The sequence below is a fragment of the Lichenostomus cassidix genome, chromosome 9 (genome assembly GCF_008360975.1).
Source record: "Lichenostomus cassidix isolate B80296 chromosome 9, HeHo_3.0, whole genome shotgun sequence".
NCBI classification, from domain to species: domain Eukaryota; kingdom Metazoa; phylum Chordata; class Aves; order Passeriformes; family Meliphagidae; genus Lichenostomus; species Lichenostomus cassidix.
Genome location: NC_139490.1, coordinates 24,645,162 through 24,672,459, shown reverse-complemented (window position 1 = coordinate 24,672,459; position 27,298 = coordinate 24,645,162). Strand labels below are relative to the sequence as shown.

Genomic DNA, 27,298 nt, shown 5'->3' with positions numbered 1-27,298 from the left:
CCTTTCAAGGACAGACAGGGGAACTTGTTCAGTGTGGCAAGACTTCCTTCAGTCTCAAGGCAGGACTCCTGAGACAGGGCAAGCCCGGGCTGGCAGCTGCAGGACATCCAACCCCAAGATAAGAGCATTATCCTCTTTCCCCCACTACATCAAATCCCACAATGGGGGTGAACACAAATCCACAATTCATTATGAGAATGACATTTCAGGTTCCCCTCTGTGCTCATTCCCAACAAGACCTTGCACACAGATACACAAATAAATGAATCAGAGAAGTGTGGGATTTTAAAAGCAGAACACAGGTTTATTTACAATCAAGTTTTTATGGGCAGCTGAATAAATAAAAACTTTGCCCCATATACTCTAATTACCCTCTGCAGAAAGTGTCTGAATGAAAGGCTGCATTAGAGGGAGCCTGTCAGAGAAGCTCCCCCAACCCAGCCCCTCCAACAAACACACTTCCATAGCAAAACACTATCAGGAAAGAAGAAAGTAAAGTGCAAACAAAAAGGCAATAGAACGCTGGTGGCTTGTCTTGAGGCCCAGACAATGTGGAAAGGTTTGGCTGGATAAAGATATGCCAGGTAGCTCACACTCAGTCACATCATGATTTACGGTACCAGAATAGGGACAGAGCCAAGACACCGCTCTGTACCACAGAGGGCTCCAGTGCAAATGGGAATACTGCATGTGTGCTCAAGAAGGGGACAAGTGGCCTGGAATAGCCAGCACCAAAACAATGGATTTGGGATTTGACCCCACTGCTCCCCTGTGTTCTACTGACAGCTGCTATGACAGGACAGATGAACAGAAAAAGGGACCAAACATCTGTATTCCAGGACTGAAGTCACAGGATGACTACATTCCTCATCACTGCAGCATAACTTCTGCAACAACCTCAACTAGCTGAACTGTCTACTCATGCCCAGTAATCAAAATGCCTGTGGTATAAATAGATTAAAAACCTCCTATTTTGTGATGCCTTAACTGTTGAAGGGCATTTCAACACAAGGGTGCAGAAGTCCTGGAGAACAGACCGTTGCCTCAAGAACTGATACATAGCGTTCACATGACAGTGCTGGAGAGCCTGTGCTGGGATCAGAACAGATCCAAACTGAGCTGATGACTCAAAGGCAGAGCTGCCAGAGCCATGCTCCCATGGGACTCTTTAAAAGCTGTTCGAACACTTCACACTGCCTAGGACGTGTTTCAGGATCTCACCCCATGCCTGAACTAGGCCCTCAGAACACAGCACAGGAGACAGGACATGCTTTAAAATCAGCATACACAATGACTTCTTTCCAAAGTTTCCACTTCAGAAGTGCTGTAGATACATTTGTGGGACAGGATATTTGGCACAGCTGTCTGGTGAGGAATCCTGCTAGTATCTTCAGCTCCACATGGTGCATAGATACTGCATGTAAAGGCATGACTAAGTAGCATTCTCCATCCAGAACAGCTAATCCCATGCTGAGTCTGAGTGCTATGGTGCAGTTACAGTCCTGAGAAGTCTCTGACTCAGGCTCCTTTCTCCATTGCTTTAGAGCTTCCCTCTGGAAAACAAAGCCCATGCGCTTGTCAATATCCCAACTCCAGATGGATCTGGGCTCGGATGTCCATGCTGTGCTGCCGTGGACCAGCACCACCACACAGAGAACCTTCCACCCTCCATCAGTCAAAATTCAGACCACAGCACAGCCTTGTTTCCTTTGTCCACACTGACCACATGGGCACCCGCTGGCGACCACGCGACTGCATTGATAGAAGAACTGAAAGAGAAGGTAGGAGTAAGTTTACAAGAAAGCTGATTTTCTCAACAGCACTTAGCACTGGAACGAAATATTGTAATACTCTTATTACCAAAAAGAAAAACCCAACCACTTTCTCAGATCTCAAGAGACTTGGGCTTTTAATAAGTCTGAGGGAGGTACAATTTCTTCAAAATGTTTTGAATGCACTTTATTAGAATCATATCTCAGTTTAACAAGGTAACAACAAATCTATTCTAATTCAATCCATAGAATAGTGCCATGGATTCACAAAGACTTTGCACATTAATAATTCTCATGTGCCAATAAAAGCTGCAAAGCTGTACAACTCCAACTCTTTCATAGCTCAGCAAGATCCACAACCCAGATCCCCACCCTAGGCTCCATGTCCCACATCCCCTCACCTGTGATATTTTGCAAGCGTCCTCTCCAATTTCCCAGTAAGCACATTCCAAATGTAGAGGGCCCCATCAGCTGAGCCAGCAGCCACATAGTTACCGTCAGGGCTGTGAGATCAGATGAGGTGCAGAGGGCAAAGAACAATTTTCAAGTCAGCAATTTTCAGCATTCATCATCATTCCACCCACAACTTCCTAAGCAAGCAACTTGGCATTAAATAGTCTTTTCAGACTATTTAATTTCACCCACTAATACTAAGACTTAAAGCACTTTGAAATAATTTCCAAGACATTGGATCAATGTCCACATATACACTCTGGCTTGACCAAGAGGTAACCTTGGGCAAACTACAAACTCTGCCCCAGTTTTTCAAGCTGTAAGTGGGGACCAGTGCAGCCAAGCATCAGGAATCACTCAGTTTGGCTGGGGAAAGGTTTATCAGGTATCTTGTTTATGTCTCACCTTACCTGAACACAACTCTCGTCCAGTCAGAGCCACATTTGAATCCCTGGGCACTGGCAAGTTAAAAATCAGGTAATTGTTAACTCATTTACGAGAAGGGACACTTACTAAAGGCAATGCTAAGGATTTCTGCATGGTTCAGAATAAATTCCAGCATCCCTTTATCCCAATTCATGTTTCTCATATACCCTCCTCTCAATGGCACCTGAAAGAAATTCTTTCCTTTAGACCACACTTCTAAGCCAAGCTGCCTTCTTGAAAGAGACACATGAGAAGATCCATTAAAGCAGATCTTTGCTTTTTCTAGACATTCTAAAGAGCTTTGCCACCCATCTAGAAAAAAAAGTGAGGAGACTGCTCTCTCCACAGAGGTCCTAAAAACCACTCCAGCACTAGGGGTAACCCACAACATAAGGTTCTGAAATTCACAGTGTTCCTGTGAAGAACACACTCACCTGAATGTCTGCTTGACAGTACTGACCCGCAGATCAATGATCTTGAGTAGATCATCACGGGAACAGGTCAGAAGCTCTGTTCGCTCCGGGTTCAGGTCCAGAGCTGTGATCCTTCCAAGCAGCTCCAGTTCTTTTACTATGCTTTCAGTCCTAAAGACAAAAAGAAAAAAATAGGGAAGGAAAAAAAAAACCAGTGAACTAGGGTTCAGAAGCCAAACCAGTGCATCAAAACTTTCACTTGTCCCAATGTAGATGAGGAGAAAAAGGATTACTGGTTTATTCTTACCTTTTGTTATTTCCCAAGCTAGATCCCACCTTGTGGATAGCATTTCCAGCTAACAGTTTGACACTACCTTCCTCACAACCCCACCCTAGAACAGCAAGTACTGACCAATGCAGAAGACTTACCAGCAAGCAGGCTGCCTCTTCAGAAAAGAAATAGCATCCCCCTCCAAAAAAAAATCTCAAACCCATAATACGAAACAGCATAAAAGTAGTAACAAAAGTCTCTTTCGATGGCTTTTTGCACCTTTTACAACAGTCTCCTCAGCTGCCAAGGTCAGGAAGAAGAGTTCCCTAGCTCAGATTAACCTGACAGCAAACCCATAACCATTCCTACACCATAAGCTCTCCTACAATAGTTTTACCTGATGTCCCAGAAACGAATTTTCTTATCAAAATGTCCACTCATTACACACTGCTCAGTACACACAATGTCATTGCAGCTAGATCCTGCAAACACTGTTTTTATACCTAAAAAAGAGAAACCAATGGTGACACAATTAAATTCACATTGTCCAAACTGATGAAAATGGACAGAAAATAATCCCTAAACCACCCCCACATGCACACAGGCCACACAGAGCAGTGCCCAAGGAGTGGCACAGGGCAAACTGTCTTAAAATAATCCTGATTAAGTCTTCAATAACCTCTCTGCCCTTCTCAAGCTCTTTGCTGGGACTTTAAATGTTCCCGTGACAGTTACTTCACATTTAACCAGCTATAATTTGCTGCTATTAAACAACTTGAATCTGTCTCCTTGACCTATGTTTGCGATTCAGGTATCAAGGTAACCTTGAATCTCAACTGCTACCTCAGTGCAAATGGGTTTATGAGCCCGCAATAGGAGGAAAGCCAAGGAAATAAGGTGTTTCTCCCAAAGAAAAGCCTGGATCCTAGCAATTCCTTCATTTGAGAAGTTGAAATTTTTGGTATGTTTCCAAGAGACACTTCCATCTACCTCAGGGTTAAATACCCTGGCCTGGCTCAAAGATTTTAGTGAAAGACTAAAATACCCATCCCCAGACTGGTAAACAAAGAACACTCCCAAAAACTGCTGCTCTCAGGGTAATAGCATTAACAGTGCTTCCTGCACACACAGGATTTCTTATTCCAGATAACAGGCAGAAATAATTCAGTTACTTAAGGAAAAACAGAAAATGGGAGGACTGCTAGCTTTTTCTATTTTTATACTAGCAAGAAGATTCAATAATTGATCTGATGCCAGACTGCCACAAGGATTCAGCAGAAGCACAGAACGTGGATGAAGGACAGAAGTTAGGCTTCCTTACAAACTTTGCTGCGGAGGTCCCAGAGCTTGAGGGTCCGGTCGTGACTTCCCGAAACAATGCGTGCATTGTCCAGCAAGAACTTGGCTGACAGAACTTTACCACTGTGACCTGTCAGGGTGTGCTGGGGACAGGAGATTGACATGGTGAAACTGAGTATTTCCACTTGCTCACATCGTAATTTGCATGTCTACTGCATTGTTTTGTGGAAAAATATCTATTACAGTAAAACAGAGATCAACACTTAGTAGGAGTGTTAATTATCACAGAGTCCAGCCTGGAGCTGGGAAACACAGGTCACCTTTGGCTGCAGTTTCTCCAGCTACTCAGGAACCTGCCAACTCCTTCCTCAACACTCTGTACACCTACATTTCAAGCACAGATGGCAACTGCAACACAGCCTTGCAGGACAAACTGATGAGAAGGGGTTAAAGCATGCTGAAAATGGAAATTGTGCCTTCCTGCCTCCATATGGAGCTTCCTTCACAGACACAACAGGGTATTGAGTCTCAACTGTTATTACATCTTCGAGCCTGAAAGCTGAGACAACCAGGGATTTCAGAAAAACTCCCTGCAGCAGCTTCTGTAAGTGAAGAGGGAGGCTCTGTGGGGCTGAGAACATGAACCACATTCCCTGAGAATTGCTCAGTATTTACATACCAAATCACAAAACAGATAATGAATTACTAAAGTAGGAGTTATGAAGAACAAGACAGAAATCTTTGTATATAGTTAGATTTTTCTAAAATACTCAATGGAGTATTAAATTACACAAAACAATCTGAGCTTGGGGAAACACAAAATAAAAGCTCATAAGAATGGAAAGAAATGGGAGCAAAGTTTGGGAAAAAAACCCAAACCTGATACACAACACATACACAATGATCATCCCAAAAAGACCACTTTGCCTTAAAAAAGGAACAGCAAGGAGGATCTATCTTTCACTCTGCATTTCTCTTCTGCCCTTGCTCCACAGACTTCACATACAGGTACCTGCATTTAGGCAGGGAGATTTTGCAAAGTTTACAGTGATTTCAGCTTTACTGAAAGCTCACGTGCAAGCCATGAAAAGTCCACACTGCTCACGCTCAAAACAGAGAGCGCTATTTTATCTCAGCAAACAATCAATGCGCTCCAAAGAATTACAGGAGGATTATGCGAAGCCAGGCAAACATTTGCAGATATAACTAACTTTTTGCAATGAGTGATCTATGTCAGCTAAACTTGTACTCACTGTTAATTCACATCCAGGAGTAGGTTTTGCAGCCAAGGAGAAGGTGCAAAAGAACTGATACTCTTCACTTTCCTAACTGAGACCTGACATCTCCACACTGAGAACCACCCAGTGAATTACAGTGCATCTGTTGGTTATAACCAGCACTGAAATGTCAGAAGATTGGAACATCACAGTAGCATCTTCCCAAAATAAAAAGTTGAGGAAAAGTGTACATAGGAAATGACAATAAAAGAAAGCTCTTGGAGAGCTGTGAAGAAACTTTTCTTTTGGTCAATCAAAGGATAATTTTTAAGTCAGAGCCAAGTGTTAGAGAAGAATATGAATACAAAGTATTTGGGAAGAAAGGAGGAGCCTTTCAAAAGACATTGAAGATAATGGCGAGCATGTTGAGGCTTGCTGCCTTGGACAGCCAGGCAAAGGGCTCATTTCCAAAAATGCTGCTCCTGTCTTAAAACAGAAGTCCCTCTTTGTCTTCTGCAAAGCCTTTTTCAGCAGCCTCTCCTTTGAGTGAGGCTGAAACATTGAGGTGGCTCTCCATAAACCATAAGGCACATTTAAACTTCACCAGAGGGGTACACAACAGTGCGCTTTATATGGCAAAGTTTTGCTAGTTGGGGGGCTCTGTTGGGAAAATACACAGTAACTGGAGCTTCCTGCAAGGCTGTGTGGAGACAAACACTGTATTTTAGGTCTTGCTCTGAAGACCTTTAAGAGATTAAGGACCTCTCAACAAAAAAAGCTATTAAAAGTGTCTGTAAATGCCCAAATTCCAAATTGCCACGTCCCCCTAAGACAAAACTGGGAATATAAGACAGAAACAACCTGTGCAGTGCTTTGCCTCACAAGACTCACCCGTAATCGATTGTCATCAACTGTCCAGATTCTGCTGGCAAAGTCGTTTGAAGCTGCTAAGAGGTAGGAACCCTGTGAACACAAAACACATTTGTAATTCCTTCTGCTAGTCAATATGCAAACCAAACTCAAATATTTCCAACAAATCATTAAAACCATATTAGTGCTATTTTGGGGAGGGGAAAAAGGGAGAGCGGAGGGGAGAGAAAGAGAGAGACAGAAAGAAAGAAAGAGAGAGAGAGAGAGAGAGAGAGGGAAAAAAAAGAGAGAGAGAGAAAAAGAATAAAACCAAAACCACAGTATCAAATGCCAATATGGAAAGCGAATGTAACCCTTCCCAAAGGGCTATTGCATCTGCTTTTCACCAAAATGGGAGGGTTTTTAGAATCATGGCTATAGCTAAAACGATCTATTTATTGTAACAAGAAAAATGTATAACAATATACAATTATAACAATAACCGGACCAAAAAAAACTACATTCTCTTTTCACTTCTGCTGCACTGAAAAACTGCGTTTTAGTTCACCCTCATCTGTTGTGGAGATTTTTTTCCACTTTTTTCTTTTGTTGTGGTTTTTTGGTGGTTTTTTGTTGTTGTTGGTTTTGGTTTTTTTTGGTTGGTTGGCTTTTTTCCCCAAGAGGGAAAAAGCCCTGCATTATCTACTCCAACTGCTTAGACAGATCTTAGAGTGGAATTAGCCGGATTCTTGCAATTTTCATTAAAATTCTAACATTTTAAGCAAAGATTCCAAAAATTAAATATGTCTGAGGAGAGAGAAATTGAGTTGTTCATGGCTTTAGGCTTAGGGCTCCCACAAGTTATCCATGATGGAGAATGGTCACCGCAAAATTCATGTTTGCACTTCTGTCCATCTCAAAAGACTTTCCTGAATCCTTGTAATTCCTCAGCATCTCAACGCAAATGTGTTCAAGCAACTTGCCAAGACGCGGAAGTTGTTTCTTCTGCAGATTACCAGCACATCTCTAATGTACTGGTGGGCAGAGTCCAAAGGAAGGATCCTCTTGGGTGCGTATCATAATTTAGCACATAGAATCACCACACGGCAGAAATTGTATCAGTTTTGTGTTATGGAAGAGGTCTCAGCAGAAAAGTCAGATCACATGTCCAGTTAGACCAATCCAAGACCCTAAACTCCTTCAAACAGGACTGTGGGATGCTGATCCCAGCCATGTCTCCGCTGCTCCAGGTGAACATGACTGAGCACACCTCATGCTGTCAGCAAACACTCTGCCAGCCACACCATTGCTGTGCTGAGGCTGGGGAGAAATTGCTGGGAGAAAAGGGTATGGCACTGCAAGTCTTGGGATAATCAGACCTTTTACTACTCATCACAGACCTCAGTAAAACACTTATGGAAATAAAACTTCACAGAAATAAAGCCTCAGTGTATTTGCTTATTTTGTGGTTTTTTGTCAGCTTCAGTAGAAAGCTGAAGACTGATTTCTTACTTTAATAAAAACCCATAAAAGCCAATCTCTGAGCTGCATATCACTATCTGAATTGTAAAGCAAGGATCAGAATTACAGGCTGCCTCTTATCAAATAAGGATCTTTTGTACAACTTTAACTACTTTCAGCTACTTTCATGTTTTAACTCATTCCTTAGGTAACTTTTCAATTGGAATGGAAATGATAGTAGAAAAAACCTAAAGTAATTCCATTAATTTATTCCCAATTAAAACAGTGGATATTGCACAGATACTCACAGCACTATCAAATTCTATGCTTGTAATCCCAGCATTACTGCCAGAAAGGGAACCTTTGGGCTCACACCTATCTGCACAGAGAAAGATGAACAAAAACTTAAGCAATGGGTTAAACCAGAAGCTGACACAAAGTGACCCATAATACGAGTTTATTTAGCATCCCACAATACCCCAAAGCAAAAAGGTTTACCTCCCAAGACTTCCCAAAGCTTAACCCTCCGGTCCATGCCTCCTGTTGCTAGTAACCGGGAGCCAGGGCTGAACTGCACTGCATTCACCTCCCCATCATGTGCATCCTGAGGAGGGGGAGGAACAGAACAGCCAGCCAAAAGGGAATTAGCACAGACCCATAACCCACAGATCAGAAAGCTACAGAACTTAAAGGTTACACAGAATCATTGCCGTGCATCTTTCAGCAGGATATAGGAAATAAAGCCACAGACTGAAATTCTGCTGTGGCTGGTGGTGTACAGACAGCAAAAAGTCTGATCCTTATCTGAAGAAAAAACAAAGACACATCAAGAAAAACAGCAGGAAGGACTCAGCAACAATAACAAACTACCAAAAGCCTTACAATGCTTCCTAAGCTTAGGCTCTGAAGTCACACCAGGAAAAAAAAAACAAACAAAAAAACAAAACAAAACAAAAAAAACCAACAACAAAACCAGGACAAGAAACAGTAAAAAGTGATGTGCTGTAGAAGGAAAGTAACTTTTCAAACCTCCATCTAGAGACAGCCATGCAACATGCTCCAATCTGTTCATGCAACCATAGAACACTCAAATCAGGCCTGAGTTGGGCAGGTCTGCTAGGAAACAGCACAGCAGATGTACTGCTGTGTTCACTAGGTGTTTTGGTGATAATGCTGTGCTGTGATTAAGCAGTACCAGCAAAGATGTGACAGCACCTCTTTGCACAGGACTTGGGCTTAAGCTGTGCGTCCTCTCTGCAGGTGCACTGACTCCTCAGCACCCCTGCTTCTCACAGCTTAATGTTCTGAATTTGTAACGTTTTAAAACCTATGAGAATTTCACGATTCATTCCTTTTTTATTCCTCTGTTAATTTCACAACTTTATACTACTTACCCACCACATTCTTAATTATTGTATTACCACCTTTTTTAATTTATGTATTACCACCACAATCTTAATAATTTTTCAAGTATTCTCAGTAACTGGTCTTTCAAAACCAGCTTTTCTGGAAACTTGGATTTTTATGGAACTTGTTAAATTAATGTGGTCTGCCAGCTCTTATTTAAGACTCATCCCACACTTCAAATCTGATCTTTCAGCAAATGCAGAGGAGGCATTCACAACAAAACTGGTGAAAGGCCTTGCCTAGAAGCTATGCCTGGGAATGATTGCTGAACTGACTACCTTTTCCACCTCCTACTTGCCTCTCCAAAGGTCAATCCAGTCTGCTCCCTGCATCTGCCAGATCTCTGCCACAGAGACCTTGTATTAATTCCGGGAATGCTCTGCCAGACCTAGACAGACATGTCTTGACCGTCCACCTGGACTCAAAACACTGGAGCTAAAGCCTAACTACTCCTCCCCTGATGCCCCCTATTCAAGCTCCAGCTGCCACTTCAGTCATGACCCTATTCTCACTTGAGGTGACATTGCTACTCCCTCCATCCACAATTTCCAACATGGTAACAGGGCAGGCAAGAATACACAAGCCTTCCTGCTGCAGTGAGCCATACTGATACTCTAGATGAGAAGAAAAAGTCATTTCATATCCATGAAAAACCCACATGCAGCTCTGGAGTGCCCAAGAAAGCTCCAGAGGCATGTTCAAACAAGCAGCTGCATTATAAGACAATTTCCTTTCAGTCACGTGACAATATCGTGCACAGAAATTTAAGTTTGGTTTTGTGAGGCCAAAGAACACATAAAGGAGGTCTCAGCTTGAAAACTTTTGATCATGCACAGCAAATGAGGACACCCCACCACCACGAGCTCCTCTTCACCAGGGTTGTTGGATTACATTTGGTGCCACGACTCCCTTCACTGTGGAGAACTGGAACTGAATTAATCCCAAACTGTCAGCAATCTCTTCATCAATCACAGCTCTACTATGGCATGATAGAATAGTGACTGCTGGGACCCAAGTGGGTAATGGGGTGGAATTTCCCTGTGCCCTCAGAAAACTTCTTTGTCATCATTGACCTCAGTAAGATAGACATCAAGCACACTGGCTCTGAGAAACATTCAGGCTAAGAATTAAATGGAATGAATGCTTCTACCAAACCAAGAATTCCTTCCTGTTGGGCAGTGCTAATAGAGTTTCAGCGTGTGAGTTCCCACATAGAGGATTCTTTTCCTCCAAAATCAGAACAAGGAATGGCAGAGCAGAGAAATTCTGCTGTACTCACAAAGACACATATGGCAGTAGTGGGCACTCTCACTTCTTTACTGGCACCTGGATGTGGCTCTACATTATCCTGGAGAGCAGGGACCGATGACAGCGAACGCCTCCTGAGATGAAACAAAGCAGAAACATTTTAAAATGAGAAATGAACATTGCTTCTCTTGAGTTCATCCTGATCTGTACCTGTCACTTAACAACTCTGTACAGCAAGTAAAAAATGGGAGAAGGTACTTTTAACTTTCTTTTTTTTTTTAATCATATAACATGTGTTGTCCTATAACACTACATTCACTTGAGGCTTTAGATATTTCACAGTTCACCACATAAGTTACCTGAACTGATTACTGACCTCATTTTGGAGCAGTGTTTTAATTTTTTCCAACAGGAAGAGAAACATGGGACTGACTGCAACTCCATCATTATGTCCAGGAAGACTCAACACCATTGCAGAACTACATCCCAGGCGGCAAAATGCTCTATTCCAAAGCTTGGGCTGCTCCATTTAAGCAAAGACATCCATCTACTGCAGAGCTTAGCTTAGAAGGACTGGCTCCACTCTGGATACTAAGCACAGAACCCAACGACTTATTTTAAATCACCCTATTAAAGGGCCAAAGTACAGTGGAAAGTAAGAGCAAACCCCATGTATTTTGTCCACAAAGAGGGGCACATTTTCTCTCTCACTGTAGATCGTTTCTAACCAGAGTTATCAACTGCAGAATCTAATCAGCACAATGCACCTGGGTTCCATGTTACTTCAATGGAATACAATCACATGCTGGACTAAGAGCGGATAATGTTTTCACCTGGCAGTATCAGAAGACTGATGTCCCAAAAGGGGAGACTCAGACAGACTGGAGGGAAAGGTCAGAGGTCAGCACACGGCAAGATGGAAGAAACAGGAAGTTGAGGAGAACAAAAAAGAAAAAAAAAAGGCAGAAGCTAGAAAAAAGGCTGAAAAATATTTGTGTTCCCTGCATCACCAAGATTTTGGTGTACATTGAAACCAATATACAAAACAAGGAGGTGAAAGTGTTCTAACCTACCCAAAGATATTACTGATAGAGTCCAGAAGGCCTCCAGCTGGCTGGGAGAGTCGCTTACTGAAGGAGGGGAGGACAGGTTTAAACCTTGTGAATAGCTTCTCCACATAAAGATCAATACAAACACATTTCATGGCAACACATCTTGGGAAAGACTCCCTCCCCTCAGACCAGCCCAGAGACAGAACACCAAGGCAGGCATCAGTGCAAAAGTCATCAGTAACTACAACTCGAGTACATTTGGTGGGTGAAGTTTCTTCAATTTCCCTCAACCTCACCCTGTGAATTTCTAGGTCTAGATAAAATAGTCTGCCAAGTGTGAAGTTTCATCCAAATTAATCCACAGTCTCATGTAACTACCTCTTACTTTCCACTCACTGCTATTTTAAAGGAAGAACAAGATGCATTTCATCTGGGTAAAGATTATTTTCAGCATTTCAGCTAAATCCAGCTATTTGCAAAGACACATTGATATCTTGTAGAGTAATGGAGGCATAAAACAACAGGCATTGTAATACCCATGTTATAATATATTTGGTTTTTAAACATTTGTTTTAAAGATTAAACACAGATTTTTCAGGCACTAGGGTAATTTAGTTAAAATAGCAAAGGAAAACCAGCACATCTAAAGCATGGCAACAGAGAACACAGCACATGAGATTCCTACTGCTCTGGTGGAAGCACTAAACTATGTTCCACCTAAAGGCAACTAAAAATCTAAGTAACATTCCCAACATTGTTCTAGCTCTCCTATGCCCCTTGCTCTTCCTCAGTGACATGCTACAAGAATCTGTTGGTCACAAACCTGGATGTCCGGCTGACAGCTCGCACTGGAGAGGTTTCCTCAGCTGTGTCAGAAGTTTCATCCGCAAGCACTTCAATATCATCATCCCTGCTGAAGTGAGAGAAAACACCTCCTTTCCAATCAGCCAATGACAGCATGAATTGACAGGATAGCCTGAATCTTCCAGGGCCTGTCAGTGTCCATGTGCAGCCCAGCCCAGGTTTATGGAGCTGTAGCAACAAACAGGTACATCCAGACAACACACACTGACCCAGCTGCCACTGTCAGAGATGTAACACTCAACATACAATGTCTGAAAACAGATACAGACAGCAACTAAATTTCAGGTCTTTTCTTTCCAGCTGCCAATTCCACTTCACTGACAGCAGGGCTGTATTTCCACATCCCCCTGTTTCTGTTTTCAGACCTCCTTTCCAGATTCTCTTTACTAGAGGCATCCAATTTCAGCCCGTAGCACTAACTATATATAGCAACCCATCACATCAGAACAAGGCTTCACTACTGAGTGAATGACATTTTCTGAAACAGTTACAGAACAGAACAAAAAAAACCATGCGTTACTGCAACACCAAGTATAGCTGGTATCAGCATCTTTTTTGCTGTTTCAAAACATGGAAGTTTTAAAAAAAAGCACAGGAGCTTGATTGAATTTTCCTCCTTCACCTACACCAAGAACACCCTAATACTTTCCACACTATTGTACTTCAAGTGCTGCACCATTAAGTGTGAGAGATGTTTTGGCATTCTCCATGGAAGTGTTGGTGGTCAACTGAACACAAGTGTGAGATTCAAACACATGCACCATAAATTAATCCAGCTAAATTACTCAGCTAATGCTGAAGATTTTCCCCCATTAGTTACCATGGGCTCTGACAGCCTAGTATTTTTTCTTCAATGATGATTTTTCAGGACAAACTATTTTTAAACACACTATACCAATCTAATGCCATTTGACTGTGCAAGAAGTTTAAGTGCAGCATTTAAATAACCAATTTGTGCCATCAGATAACACTCGGCTGCAAAAGCATTTAAAAGGATGAAATAATTTGTTATCTCTCATTTCAGAATACAGCTGCACTTTTAATTCTAAGATTTTGGAGGAGAGTATGCATGAAAAGGCTATGGAAAATATATTTGCTGATTGAATGTATCAGGCTGGTGTTTCAATAAAACACTATCAAGTTCTGCTTTTTAAAAATCTAAAGTTTCTGCTATTAATACTATGTGTAGCAAAAGAACTTTCCATGTTAATGTATTTTAAAGTAAATATAAACACCAGGGCACACCCCCTGAAATGGTGCAGTTTTTCCCTTTAGCAAGCAGCACATTTACATAACAACAAACCCTCTCAAATTATAAAATCATAAAGAAGAAATCAAAACCATCTCTGCAGCAGAGTTTGAGTAGTTTACAGAAGCAATTCTACTATAAGGTGTCTCATACTCCCTTTCCACATGCCCTTCCTCCCTCTCCCAACCCTTCACATAGCCCCCCTTCCAGAGGGATACACTGCTCCTGTCCTGCGGAAGGGCTTGCAGCAGAACACTCAACATAACTCTGAACATGAACAGAAAAGACCTCCAGAAAAAGCCTGCAGGCTGTTCCGACACCACTCAGCAGGGCCTAAGAACAAAGCATCAGGTGCAGCTGTTCTGGACTGGGCAAACAACAACAGCCTGATCAGCCCAACTCAGAGCACCCACATCTCCCACTGCCCACTTCAGCCACCTGAACCAACACCACCCAGGGCCAAACACAGCAGGGCAAGAACGAGGGACTACAGGGATTTCTCTTCAGCTTACCAGGTAGAATACTCCACTGTTTTTTCCTTAGACAATAAATCCCTGCCAGTACAGAAGCCATGTACTTTCACCCAGGTTAATTCACTCAGTACCTGTTCCTACAGGAAATCCTTGAGCACATTTGTAGTTTAACATTTTAAAATACAGGCATCTCCAGAGTAATTGTTTCATGAACAACTATCTTAAAGACCAAAGGCATATATCTCAGCACAAAAACATTTGTTATAACAACATCTATTGATCATATGAATCATTCTTGGGACTTTCAGTCCAAGCATCTATTTTCAGTCCTAATAGAGCTCCTTCTTCTGTAAATTCAAGTAGGGAGAGTTACTGCACATTTCTGACTTTACACCAGAATTTTAAACACTCCTCTACATCACCCAATGTTAGGAATAACAAAGATGCTATTTATCACGCATCTGCATAAACCTGAGGCATGAACTGATAAAAGAGACTGTATAAATCAAGACTGCTTACGGTTCAACAGGCAGGGGCTCTTTGGCAGCTTCTGCCAGCTCCTTCTGGAGCCTGGCCTGGCGTCTCCTAAGAAAGAGAACCTAAGGTTATTAAAAAAAAGCCAAGCAACAACACTTCCTTAATCCCATTCCAAAGGCTACCCAGCACAGTTTTGATGGGCTTCATCAGATTAAAAAAAAAAAAAAAAAAAAATTAGTCCAGTGCCCTGCTTTTATCCTGCTTTTCTAGATACTCTGAGCAGAAGAGGCAGTTTTCTTACTGTGAGTAGTATAGGACAAGATCACTCAAGTGAGGAAGTGAGGCAATGAGGCAAAGTGAACCTATGGCCCTTTATGATCCATATGAATATGGATTAGCTTGGAGGTCAAGAACTTGCCAAAATAATGATTATGTTAGTGAAGCTAATACAAAACTGCCAGTTACTGTGAGACTTGCAATATAGCTCTTAGTTTCCAGGTATCATTAGCTGGCAAATAAGCTGAATAAGCTCAGACAAAAAATTACTTTGCAAGGAAAAAAAGCCATATAAACTTATTTTTGCAGTAAGTTTTACATAGCTCAGTCTCATGTCAGACCTTATTCTAGAGCAATGCAAAAAACACTGAAGTTAGTCAAGTTAAAAAGGTATAAAACAAGACACAGTATAAGAGGCAATATGAACAAGAGAAGTCCAAATCTAATACTAGCCAAAAAAACCCAGAACAGTTTCTATCTGATTTATGATCTTCAGGCTGCAATTAAATGTTGCTCAAGAAACAAAAGAATATGTTTCATTCATTTAAAAGATAGGAATGTTTTCACAAAACATCAGTCTGTTGGCTGGAAGAAGGAACAGAAAGTTCTGGACTCTCACTGTGTTGTGCTAGAATAGAAGTCAAAACTAAATCTGGTTTTATCCTATGCACTAATAACTGAAAAACATGTTGGTTTTATCGAATAGAGGTCAGCGATCTCACCTTGAATCCTTTTCATTTTCTGCATTCAAACGATTGGCTTCTTGTGCTTTCTCTGCCATCCACCGTGAGACCAGCTCCTGGTTGTCTTCAGTAGTTTTCCTTAGTTTCTCCTCCAAGGCATTGAAGGTGATCTGGAGAGCATCATATTCATCTTTCAGTGTCTGATTAGCTCGCTCAAGATCTTGCAGTTTGCTACGCAATTCCTGGCACTCTGTTTCCAGTTCAGAAATCTTTTGCAAATACTCTGCAATCCTGGAATGGCAACAAAATACATAAAACAATGAGGATGTCCTTTGGGACCTGTGTCATCTTCCTTGTGCTGTTTGCATAACGCCTCCCAAAGGCATTTTTAGCCCTGGGCTAAGACTCCTAAAGAATACTATAACTCTAATAAAGAATTTTGTCAGAAGTCTGGTCACAGACCAAACATTCCTACTCACTTGGCTTCGTTCATCTGCATCTCTTTGTCTTTCTGCTGCATTTGGTTGTTCAGATCAATTACAGACTGGGCCAGCTATGGAGAGGAGAAAATTGCATTACAAGCTGCAGGGATGTCAGTGGACAACCCACAGATCAATCTAGCATTAAAAGCATGGATCACACCTTTCAGGTCTTTTTTTACCCCAGCTTTCTATGCAGATCTGCTACACAGGTCATTAAATCGGAGAATCCACTTTCAAAAAACGAGTTGTCGAAAACCTGCTGTCCTTTGATATCTCACCCTCTTCCCTCAAAAAGTTTCATTAACAGCCAGATCAAACAGAATGCATATTAGAAAGAAATTTGTGTAGTGGAAAAATCAATACAGAAACTAAAAACTGTCAAGTAAGTAAACAACAAATGAGTACTGACCACCAAGAAACAAATCATCCTGTTATGGCCAGACAGCCATGTCAGGAGACATGCAGCTCACACTGTGAACACAGATGCCACCAAGAGTTTTCTCACAAAGAAAGTTGCTGGTAGAGTGCCTGCAGAGCACAGGGAACAGAGGGACAGAGGCCAATACTGCTGAGCTGCAGCTGCCAGCTCACAGCTTACCTGGCAGCACAGCCTCAGTTGCACAGGAAGAAGGAAGACTGATTTTTGGAAAGAGTGTCTGCCTGGGTAAGTGGTTTTAGGACACCAGGTTGGGGGCAAAGAAAGAATTTTGAGTCCCCTGACTACTTGGTGCACACCTCCTATAGAAAACAGTCTCCTTTGGAAAGCTCAGAATTGCTGACACTGGAACTTCAACACACTTCAAGTGGGGTGTGATCAAAGGAGCATGATAGCATTTTTCATTCACACCTTTTCCCTATAAAAATGTGCCATCCCATTCAGCTTCTGGACTCATTCAAGTCCACTGCTGTCCTTTCAGAAACCCAATTCTGTCACTGAAGTCTCCAAATCTCCTTGTCAAAAAAACCTCAAAACACAAACCCAAGGCCCCCTGGCTTTTCCTCTCTTCCAGGCCCAAGTGTCACAGAGACAGAACTCCCGGGCTCTTAACCAGTACTCCCTTTCCAGCCTAGCACCATGGCTCTTTCAACCTTGGCTGGTGCTTGTTTATTCTGTCCATTGCCACAGCAGCGGTGAAGCGAAGTGAGACCAGTGAAACCACACACAGTCCCCTATACCCCACTCATCTCAAGTCTTTTCAAGGTACACCTTGTGGTCATACACAGCTCTATGGCCCAGATCAGTTCCTTCCTCCCCTAATACAATTAAAAACCTATTAATGAAAAACAAAATTCGGCACTTAAAAAGCATGCTATGCTGACAATGTAAGCTCTCATCACCTGGTGACAGTGTTACAGACCAACCCATCTCTGGCTGGTTTTAATAATCAAAAACTGGGGAAGCCTAAAAACGTTTTAGAATAAAGGAGGAAAAAGTGATGATTAATGAGCCTGGTAAAATCAAGGTCAGGCTCCCAAAAGGCCACACACGGATAACAGAGAACACGAGAAGACTTTTCAACCTCGCCACGTTTCTTGTGCAGCTCAGTCAACTCCTCTTGATGCTTTATCTTCAGCTGGGCCAGTTCCTGCAGCTGAGCATCGTTCCATGTGCCATCATGTCCTGGGCTGCAGTTGGAAAGAAGAGATGTCACTAACTAGAATCCAGCTGTTTCTGAGCCTTTGACAGAGTCAGAGCATTGCCTCCCTTGGATATTATGTACACCAGGGACACAGGTGATTGTAACAAACCAAGCCACAGCTGGCTCCCACACCACGCACTCCTCACCAGCCAAAAGGCCAGTACTGGAAAGTTACATTTCCTGAGGACAAGATTCACTTTTTGTGCATTTCTAAACCAGAATTCAAACTCAAATGGACGATAACTAGCCTTTGTTTAAATATGTGTAAAGACTACTGAGTCTTAGAAGTACACTTTCTAAATTCTGGAACAATTACAAACATTTTACCACCTCAATTTGTTCTGGAAGGAGCTGGTGGACCTTGAAGATGAGAGATGTCTGGAGAGGGTATAGAACCAAAAGCCAGGAAACCGAGGGTGTATTCCCAGGTTCTTGGGTTTACAGCCCCAGGTGTGACAAGTCACTTCTCCATTGGCCTGACTACGCTCTTTTAGTGTGTAAGTTTTGAAGTGCTTACTAATTGTGTTTTCCAACACTATTACTGCAAGATAATATTGAATTTCTACATACCAGAACATTTATATCCCCACACACAGAGCTATAGAGTGTAACATTTATCACTCACGTCTCTGAAAGCAAAGAGATAGGAACAGAGAAAAAAAAGGGTTTTTTAAAAGCATACACACACACAGGCTCTGAGCACATTATCAGCTAAATTTTGAATTACAGCTTTTTAAAAAATCGTAACTTTAACTTCAACACCATTATACAGGACAAACAGAACAAGGTAATTGTATCCCTTCCTGCAGTCATTTGGTGTTGTAACAGTCCAGGGAGAAACAGATAATCCACCCAAAGGCCTCACAGTGGTATCAGCAAACTAATACTCTTCCAAAAAAAATAAAAACTCAACCAACCAACACCTCACTGAACTAATGCTGCACTAACTGCATTTCCAAAAAAAATGTGTGTTAACAGAGAGGAGGCCAAGTCTTGTGGTAATACCCAATACATCCTATAGCTCCAGCCATGCACACCCCTATAGCCAGAACTAGACATGACCCCTTGGCCTTGAGGAAAGTAAAAACACTTTTCCTCATCTACCTAGGATTAGAAAAATAATTCTGTTTCAAAAATCTGTCATATATTGAGCACAGTATCAGAGTTCAACTCAGTATTTACTTTCAGATACTGCTTCTGTGCCTCTCTTCTCATCCACATTTAGTCCAGCCTCATCTCTTAGAGCTGGCATTCAACTAGAATATGATTCCCATAAACTGAAATGGTTAAAGACAACTGCAGCCATCAGAAAGCCTTTGGGAACTTTCACATGGGTGTTAACTCCATCCTGCTGGAGTTTTGCCTGCAATTCCTGTAAACCCAGGAGCTCCTTCTCTGCTATATTGATTTGTTTTGTATACCAACTGGACATGCTCATACAGTTCCCTGCTGTAGTGGGGTCCTGGTTTCAGGACAAGAGCAAAAAGAACTCAACAGAGGAAGCAATTCTTACAGAAGATGGAATTCTGAGCTCCTGGGTCCTGCCTTCTCTTCAGGTACACCAAGGGTAGAGCCCACCAGCCTTCACCTGTAGGACAGACAGGCTGTCCAAGGGACACTTCTAGCACACGCATTTGCTGTGGAGTCAAATGCCAGCAGAACCAGCAGCACAACCACTGCCTGCAGCACCAGAGTGCTAATCCCAGGTTACAGAGGAAGCTTCTCAAGAAATCCTGCTACAAAGCAGGCAGAAGACACCTTCTTTTTGGCAGCTGGTGCTTGCTTAGGACCAACACTTCACAATCATGGTTTATTTCTGTTCTCCCCTTTCATGTAATGACACAGACTGAAAGACACTAAACTATTAAACCATCCCATACTCATTAGGAACAGGAGCCAAGCACTATAAGTGTTACAAGGCAAGCAAATCAGAAACAGCAGAATCATTGTGGTCAACCTCTGTTCCATGAATTTGTGATAAATCAGCTTCCTTCCCAAACCTGGCCAGACCTTTTTATGCTGCATACTCTAAACACACTGTAACTTTATCACAGGCTTAGACACAGCTGTAACTTATTTTTAGTCCAGCAGAATTCCAGTTTGTTGTGTGCCAAGTCACTTTAGGGACCCAGGAGTTCTTGGTATGAGGCATCAGTGGTTAGGCAACAGACAGCTGCTGACAAAAAGGAGTGTTACATACCTGATCTCATGTCTGCTCTGCATGTCGTATTTTTCTGCTTGAAGCTTATCAGCCAGCACTGCATGAAGGTCTGACTTCTCCAGCAGCTTGTTATCTGCGGGAGCAAAAAGGGCGCTTAAGACAACCAGAAAGGAAATCCAGATTACCACCTTCTCCTGCCAGCTGTGATCTAGTCCTTTTAATTACTCTGACATAGCCAAATGCTACGTGAGTCTCCACCACATCAGTGTGTTCTCCCTCCTCTTTGATCTCAATTGATTCAGTCACCATCCACCTAAAACCCCAGGCATTTCTCATTAACCCAGATGCTGTGTAGGAGTGGTCTTACGAAAGCTTAATAGAGAGACTGCCCAAGTGCATTGCTATCTGCTAAAACAGAGTTCAAAGTTCACTCTTTACAGCCTCTCAAGGGATGGTAACCAGGAGAACAGACCTGGCAGAGAGGCCAAGACCAGGGTCTTGGAGGGGTTTGCAGAGTCCTGCCCGGGACTGTGCTTTCCCATACAGTGTGTGGGACCCCTCTTCCATCCTTACAGAGCCGAAGTAGGAAAAGGGTGGCTAGGAAAGCCCTGGACAGAGAGTGCTGGCCCGTGGATAGACCAAAAGACCACGAGCAGGGTCAATAGCACCATTGTTCTCAGTTCCACAAGCAACTGGGTGGGAATTGTGCAGACAATTCAGATATTCAACCACTGTCCAGAGCACAAAGCGCTTCAGCCTCTGAAAGAACTGAAATAACTACTTATTTTCCTCGATAAAGCAGAAATCCCAGCTTTTCTGTTATTGCAGAAGCAGCCCCGTGAAAATGGCTCGGGCGAAGCCCCGGGGACTCTGTGCCACCACGGCTTTCCCACTTTTGAAGAAAAGGAGCAATCACAGAATGATTCGGGCAGGAAGAGATCACAGCGGGCCACCAAGTCCCACCTCCCTGCTCAAGCAGGGTCATTCCTGAGCACATAGCACCGGATCGAATCCAAATAGTTCTGGAACATCTCCATCGAGGAAGACTCCGTACCCTTCCCCCAGAGCTCCCTGAAGATACTGATAGAAATCGGTGAAAGAGAAAAGAAGCGCAATTCGGCCGCGCCCCCGCGGGCCCCGCTTACACTGGGCAATGATCTCCTCGAAGGCCTGACGCTGCAGCCGGTCCCGCCGCCGCAGCTCCTCCGCGATGTGCCGCTTCCAGGGGGGGAACCCAGCAGCGCGCAGCCCCGACGCCATCTCCGCAGCGGGGCGGGCGGCGCGGGGGGGCCGGAGGGCGGCGGGGGCGCGGGGAAGCGACGGGAGCACGGGGAGGCGGCGGAGGAGGAGAAAGCCCCCTCAGAGCCGAGCCCGGGCCCGGGCCCCCAGCCCCGCCGTGGCGCCGCGCTACGTCAGGGGCCCTCGCGTCTGAGCGGCGCGCCGTGATTGCGACAGAGACTGTCCTGCCGCTGCCTGACACCGTCCCCCCCCTCCCTTCCCGCCCCCGGAGCCGCTGAACCCACCACCCGTGTCCCCACACCGGAAAGCTCGAAATCGCGCTGCAAGCGCAGGGGCGGGGTTGGCCATAGGTGGGAGAACAAGCGCCTTCTAAGGAGAGGGGGCCTCTTGCCGCGCCATTTTGTGTCCTCCATGCGGGCGCCATCTTAAGAGTGTCCCCGATGCCATGTTGAGCGTCGCCCTGCCGCCATCTTGAGAATGGCCTCGCCACCATCTTGGGAGTGCCTGGGCCGCCATCTTGAGAGTGGCCGAGCTGCCATCTTGGGCGTGCCTGAGCCACCATCTTGAGAGTGGCTAAGCCGCCGTGTTGAGGCACCGCAGTCCCGAAGCAGCGCATGCGCAGAGGCTGCCCGCCATGGGGGAGGCGATGGCTCCGACATGCGCGGCCGGTGCGGACTGGGTGCTTCGGCTCACACAGGTCGAGCCTTCCGCGGTCACAGCGCTTCCAGCTCAGTGTCCCCGCAGGGCCGGCAGTACGTCAGTGACACTGGCGGGACTTTGCTGAGGTTAAAGGCGCCCGCGTGGCTCCGGGACCGTCCGGCGTCAGCAGCCAACACCACACATCTGCCTGTCACTGCTAAAGCACGGGTGTTACTGTGAATGAACATTAATTTATTAAGGGCTCCACAGAGAGCAGAAGGAGTGTTGTACTACACTACCCAAATAATACACACCTGAAATGCCATTTGTTGAGTGGCCTTTGTGTTCTTTCCCCGCCTTTACAAGACACCTCCACTTCTGTCCGGGCACACGAAGCATGTCATGTCGGAAATCACGAAATAACGGGATGGGTCAGACTGGGAGGGACAACAGTGGCTCATCAGCTCCCACCCCGCCTGCTCCAGCAGTGCCATCTCAGAGCACGGAGCACAGGATTGTGTCCAGAGGGCTCTGGAATAGCCCAAGGAGGACATTCCACATCCTCTCTGCACGATCTGTCCCTGCCCAGAGAAGTTCTGCCTCCTGTCCAGGAGGAGCTTCCTGGGTTCAGTTCTTGCCCGTTCCTCTTGATGCCCCAAAAGATAGGCTGGAAATAAAACCCCATAGACCGGTGTCTATAGAGCAGGTATTTGTTTATTGCAGCACTTGAGGTGAGGGGGATTTCTCCACCTAATTCACCCACCCTTGTCAAGTGCTGTGGTTTATTTATGCAGTAAATTTCACTTAGTGTTACTATGTCACTAACATCATCATACGTGCCAGAACTAATTTACATAACATGATCTCATGGTTATAAATAGTTCTTTTGCACTGCCCTTGCGCCTCTTCAATTCAGTGGTCGTGGGAGTCTTCTCTTGATGAAGGCCCAAGGTCTTCCTCGCAGCTGAACTTTTCACCTTTGTCTTTGGAGCATGCACAGTTATGGTGTTCCTTGTTCTCTCTGGCTCTAACTGGTCTAAATTCCATCTTCTGTGGCTAATTGACTTTATATTTACTAATTTCTCATTAGTGCTGTACTTGTCCACCTTTGAAGCTATCCACCTGGTGAGGATTTTTTTGTTTGGGGTTCGTTTTGGTTGGTGGGGTGGTTTGTTGTTTGTTTTTCTTTTCTTTTTTGTCTATTCAGCATTAAGCAACTAGTTAACTATATAATAGCCATTACATTATACAGAAAGTTATAATTCAAGTTACATTAGGATTAAAATTATAATTCAGGTTATATAGGTATAGAAAGCTATGATTCAGGTTATATTGATATAGAAAGTTATGATTCAGGTTACATTGATATAGAAAGTTTTGATTCAGGTTATATAGGTATAGCAAGTTATGAGTCAGGTTATGTTGATATCTTATAACTCAAACTATATAAGAATCCTGTAACTCTGACCCAAATTATATAGGAATCACTCTGGTTCCACTGCGGGGACCACTGCAGCAGAGCCTAGGCCCTGCCTGAAACCCTCCAGCAGACAGAGACAGACAGGCCTGAGGATCCCTCTCAGCTGGGGCTCCTCTCCAGACTGAACAACCCCAGCTCAGCCTTCAAGAAGGGCAGTGGTAAAACAAAGTGGAGCTTGAGGCTTTCAAGGTAAAACTACTTAATTTGGAACACAGTGGAAGATACTATGCACTCCCACCTCCTGCCCAGCCTCATGAAGAAGCTGCACGTTCTCTGGCAAATGTAAAAATCCGTAACAACTTGCTCCTTTGCTTTACTTTCAACTGCTTGAGTTCCTAAGTAATGTGTTAGGTAACCATGTTACTGTAATTTAATTTGAAACTGGGCAGGACTCATAACACTTTTTGTCTTTGACTGTCTAAATTGCTTTGTTTTTCTTTTGGGTAAATGAATGAAGATGCAATTATGAAATTGTAAAAGCATGAAATAGATGATTCACTAGATTGGTACACTGGAGGAGAGTGTGCTGCTGGATGAGTTAATAATAGTTCATGCACAGCTCTCTCTTATCAAGTACACAATGTGCGAGGTTATATATGTTCTCTGTAAAGCTAATTTGGCCAAGTGTCAGCATATAGCCTATTTCATTCTGCTTATACATCATAAAATCAAATTAGTTGTTCAAAAACCTAAAATTATCTGTAACTGTAAGCTTAAATCCTAATTGTACAGCTATAGTTACTGAACTCCTGAAGGGCAATGCTGAGAGAAATTCATTCTGTCAAATCTTTTTCTCTACATCTTAATCCTTTGCAGAGAAAAAGGAAAGCAAACGAAGCATAAGAAAAAGGGAAAGGCAAAGATACAGAAATACAGGGATCATACTCTGTAACTCCTCTCCTGAGGCTTTTACCTTGGTTTTACTATATAATCAGCCCCAAAGTGCCTTACTGCCTTTGAACTGCCAACCCCCTGCTTTTTTCAGCCTCTCAAAAAAAAATCCTTCAGCTCATCTTTGAGAGCAGGCTTTTTTCCCTAAAACTGGAAGGGAAAATAATTGTCCACTATTTCTTTCAGGAGGGCAGGAAAAAGAATCAGTGTCAGTAGAAATGACATGAAAAAAAAGTGTCCTCAAGCATTAGATAAATAAATTACTTCAAACATTGCACATGTTTTACTGTTTACAGCAACTACTAGAATATTCCAAGGGAAGGACTTCAATTAAGTGTCTTCTGTATATGTTTGAATTTATAAAAATCACACTATGTTACGGATGTCCACCTTTTTGTAATCTCTGATTTCTTTAGTGGGCAGGACATCCTGGTTTTCTTTACAGTGTCTGCTAACAATGCTTTTTCCACTCCAATACAGAATTCTTAAATGTATCTGAAGTTTCTGGCAGTCTTTCCAATAGCATCCCTGCTCCATGTCATCATCTGTCATCTTGCTCTCCTTTGACACCCACAAGAACTGTAAGAACACATGTGACAGAACAGCTCGTTCAGGCTGATAGTGGCTTCTTCACTTGAAGTACCTTTCTACCACCAGCAGCATCAAAATCTGGCAATTCGTTCAACACTCTAATTCAAGAGTAAAAATTTCAGACTACCAACGAGTCAGCATGTGTTTCAGAAAGCTCATTCTGCAGTGAAGAAGCAAAAACTGTGCATCCAATGAATATTGCACTCCACATTCATAGACGGAAAAGTAGGGCTTCTGGTGGAGACATGTCCAGCTTTAGCCAGCACATTTCAAGAATCAAGAATGTCAAAGTAGCCTGGCAGGAATGACAATGTATACAGTAGATTTGATCCACAAGAAAGACTTCGGCAGTTGGAATTGTTTACTCTAACGAGGAGAAGACTTATGGGAAGCATGACAGCACAATGTAAATATGTGTGTCAGAAAATTAAGACAATACCCTGATCTGCTTGTTCATGTGGGACAGGATCACACTGGGTTTTACCCAAAAAATGGCCACTAGAGATGAGGAAGGGCTGGTAAAGTCCAGTGAAGCTCAAAACAGGCTGCTTGAGGCAGATGAGAATCTCTCATGCTGTAGGTTAATAAGGCCACTTAAAAACATGGTGAAGGATTTTGTAGCTTACTCTTTCCTGGTATGATGAATGGATTGCAGGGTCCTGTCAGGGCCCCTGCCAGCCCAGTTCTGATTCTGAGCTCACTGTGTTGAGACTGACACTCAGGTGACAGAACAGATCCCTGCTCTAAGTTTCTGATGGGATATTCCCCGGAAGCTTGGTGCTCAGATTCATTTCCTTCCTTCACTGCTTCCTGACTGGGAACCAGAAGTGTTCATTTTCTGGGAAGATGCTGATCACCAGTGTCCTTCCCAAAGTTACACTGAAAGTACCATTTTCAAATTTGGCTTTGTTTTGGATCTTTGGTTTACCTTTGAAAAGAGGGAACATGTCCCTAGTCATTTTCTTTGTACTTCAAGCTATAACGTCAAGATGCAAATTACTGTGAAGTATGGAGCAGACATAAATTCTGTGCTTACTCTCCATCCTTTCTGTTGCAAAGGCCTCTTTTTATTTTCCAGTCTCTTTGCTGCCTTGGCTTTCTTCTCTTGTCTTACCTTTTCCTATGAGAGACAGAACCCCTTCTCTACTGGGTTTTTGCTTCTTCTGCAAAGTCCCTACTTCATCGGTTGCTTTTCTGGACATTGCTGGACACTCCTTCATCCATTTCCATCCATGCATTCTCTCTCGAGCCAAACATTTACTACCCTGTTCTGTGCCGTCTTTATCTCTATTAGTTATGATATAATCTAATACTTCATTATATGAGAGACTAATTTATTTTCTATGTAATCTAGACCAGACCTTGGGAAAAAATGCAGTAAAGTGTTAATAACTGTAATGTGTAGCAGATTACCATTGCTGGCACAGAATGGTCTCAGTTAAACTGAACCACACAAGTATTGGAATAGCTGAGTCTGGATGAGCCTCTGGAGATTCTCCAGTCCAAGCCCCACTGTTGCAGTTTAACGGATGTTATAGCAGACCTTACCTGAGAGTGTCTCTACCCAATTCAGTTCAGCGCCTCAGTGCACTAAACCCTCTGTCCCAGGGCAGACACTGTGCTCTCACTGGCCGGGGAGCCATAAGGCTAGCTCAGGTTTTGGTCTGCTTCCACGACCGGCGGTGATAAAGGAGGCGAGGAGGGTCTATGCATCGTGTCCATGGAAGATGTTTATTCGCATGGTGCAGCAGAGGCCAACGACCTCCCCGAGGCAGAGATGCCTCGTGGGCGAAGGCCTCACATGCACAGCCACATGTGGTGCATAGACAGCCACACGCATAGACACACATGCTGCATACACATGTGCATAGACTACATGGCGCATAGACAACAGTATTGCAGATGGTGAGGGATTTTATAGGGTAACAGGGAGGGGCGGGGACAGCACACTGGCCCAGTGACCTGTGGGCACAGGGGCAGTACATGGGCGGAGTTAGGGTACAGGAACCAATAAGGAAAACTGGAGGGCGCGGCCAGGACCACGTGGGGTGGGGAAGGCAGGACAATAAGTGACAAATACACACACATTAAGAAATGGGTGTGGGGAACATGAAGCTGTTATCACAACACCCCACATTCAGCAGACCTGTGTTTGGTCATTGTGATGGCTTCTGCAATACTGGGGTTTGTAAAACAGTTCTGATCACAGTTTTCTGAGAGCTACAGAAGAATGTCAGTTAGTTTTGATCTAAAATGGTACACTGAAGTATCCTTTAGTTTAGCTG

The 27,298-nt window shown here is 43.5% G+C and overlaps 1 protein-coding gene and 2 non-coding genes across 9 annotated transcripts; all 3 read right to left on the bottom strand.

Moving 5' to 3' along the window:
* Positions 1 to 278: 278 nt before the first annotated feature.
* On the bottom strand, positions 279 to 21,630 carry ATG16L1 (autophagy related 16 like 1). 7 transcript variants are annotated; one of them, XM_085070065.1, is made up of 19 exons: positions 21,319 to 21,630; positions 20,213 to 20,306; positions 17,893 to 17,998; positions 16,370 to 16,443; positions 15,930 to 16,181; positions 14,974 to 15,039; positions 12,692 to 12,778; positions 11,890 to 11,946; positions 11,650 to 11,697; positions 10,848 to 10,950; positions 8,660 to 8,765; positions 8,470 to 8,540; positions 6,743 to 6,814; positions 4,657 to 4,777; positions 3,733 to 3,838; positions 3,086 to 3,235; positions 2,636 to 2,683; positions 2,174 to 2,275; positions 279 to 1,769 (listed from the first exon to the last, which is right to left on the bottom strand). In XM_085070065.1, exons 1-19 carry the CDS (start codon positions 21,431 to 21,433, stop codon positions 1,676 to 1,678), a joined length of 1,872 nt encoding a protein of 623 aa, XP_084926191.1. In that variant the 5' UTR covers positions 21,434 to 21,630; the 3' UTR covers positions 279 to 1,675. The 7 variants fall into 7 exon arrangements, with proteins under 7 accessions (XP_084926191.1, XP_084926190.1, XP_084926194.1 ...); XM_085070064.1 differs by having other exon boundaries at positions 12,692 to 12,781; positions 21,319 to 21,629; XM_085070068.1 differs by lacking the exon at positions 11,890 to 11,946 and having other exon boundaries at positions 12,692 to 12,781; positions 21,319 to 21,629.
* On the bottom strand, positions 7,840 to 8,101 carry LOC146433557 (small Cajal body-specific RNA 6). The gene has a single exon (XR_014854168.1).
* On the bottom strand, positions 10,372 to 10,642 carry LOC146433556 (small Cajal body-specific RNA 6). Its single transcript, XR_014854160.1, has one exon.
* Positions 21,631 to 27,298: the final 5,668 nt, after the last annotated feature.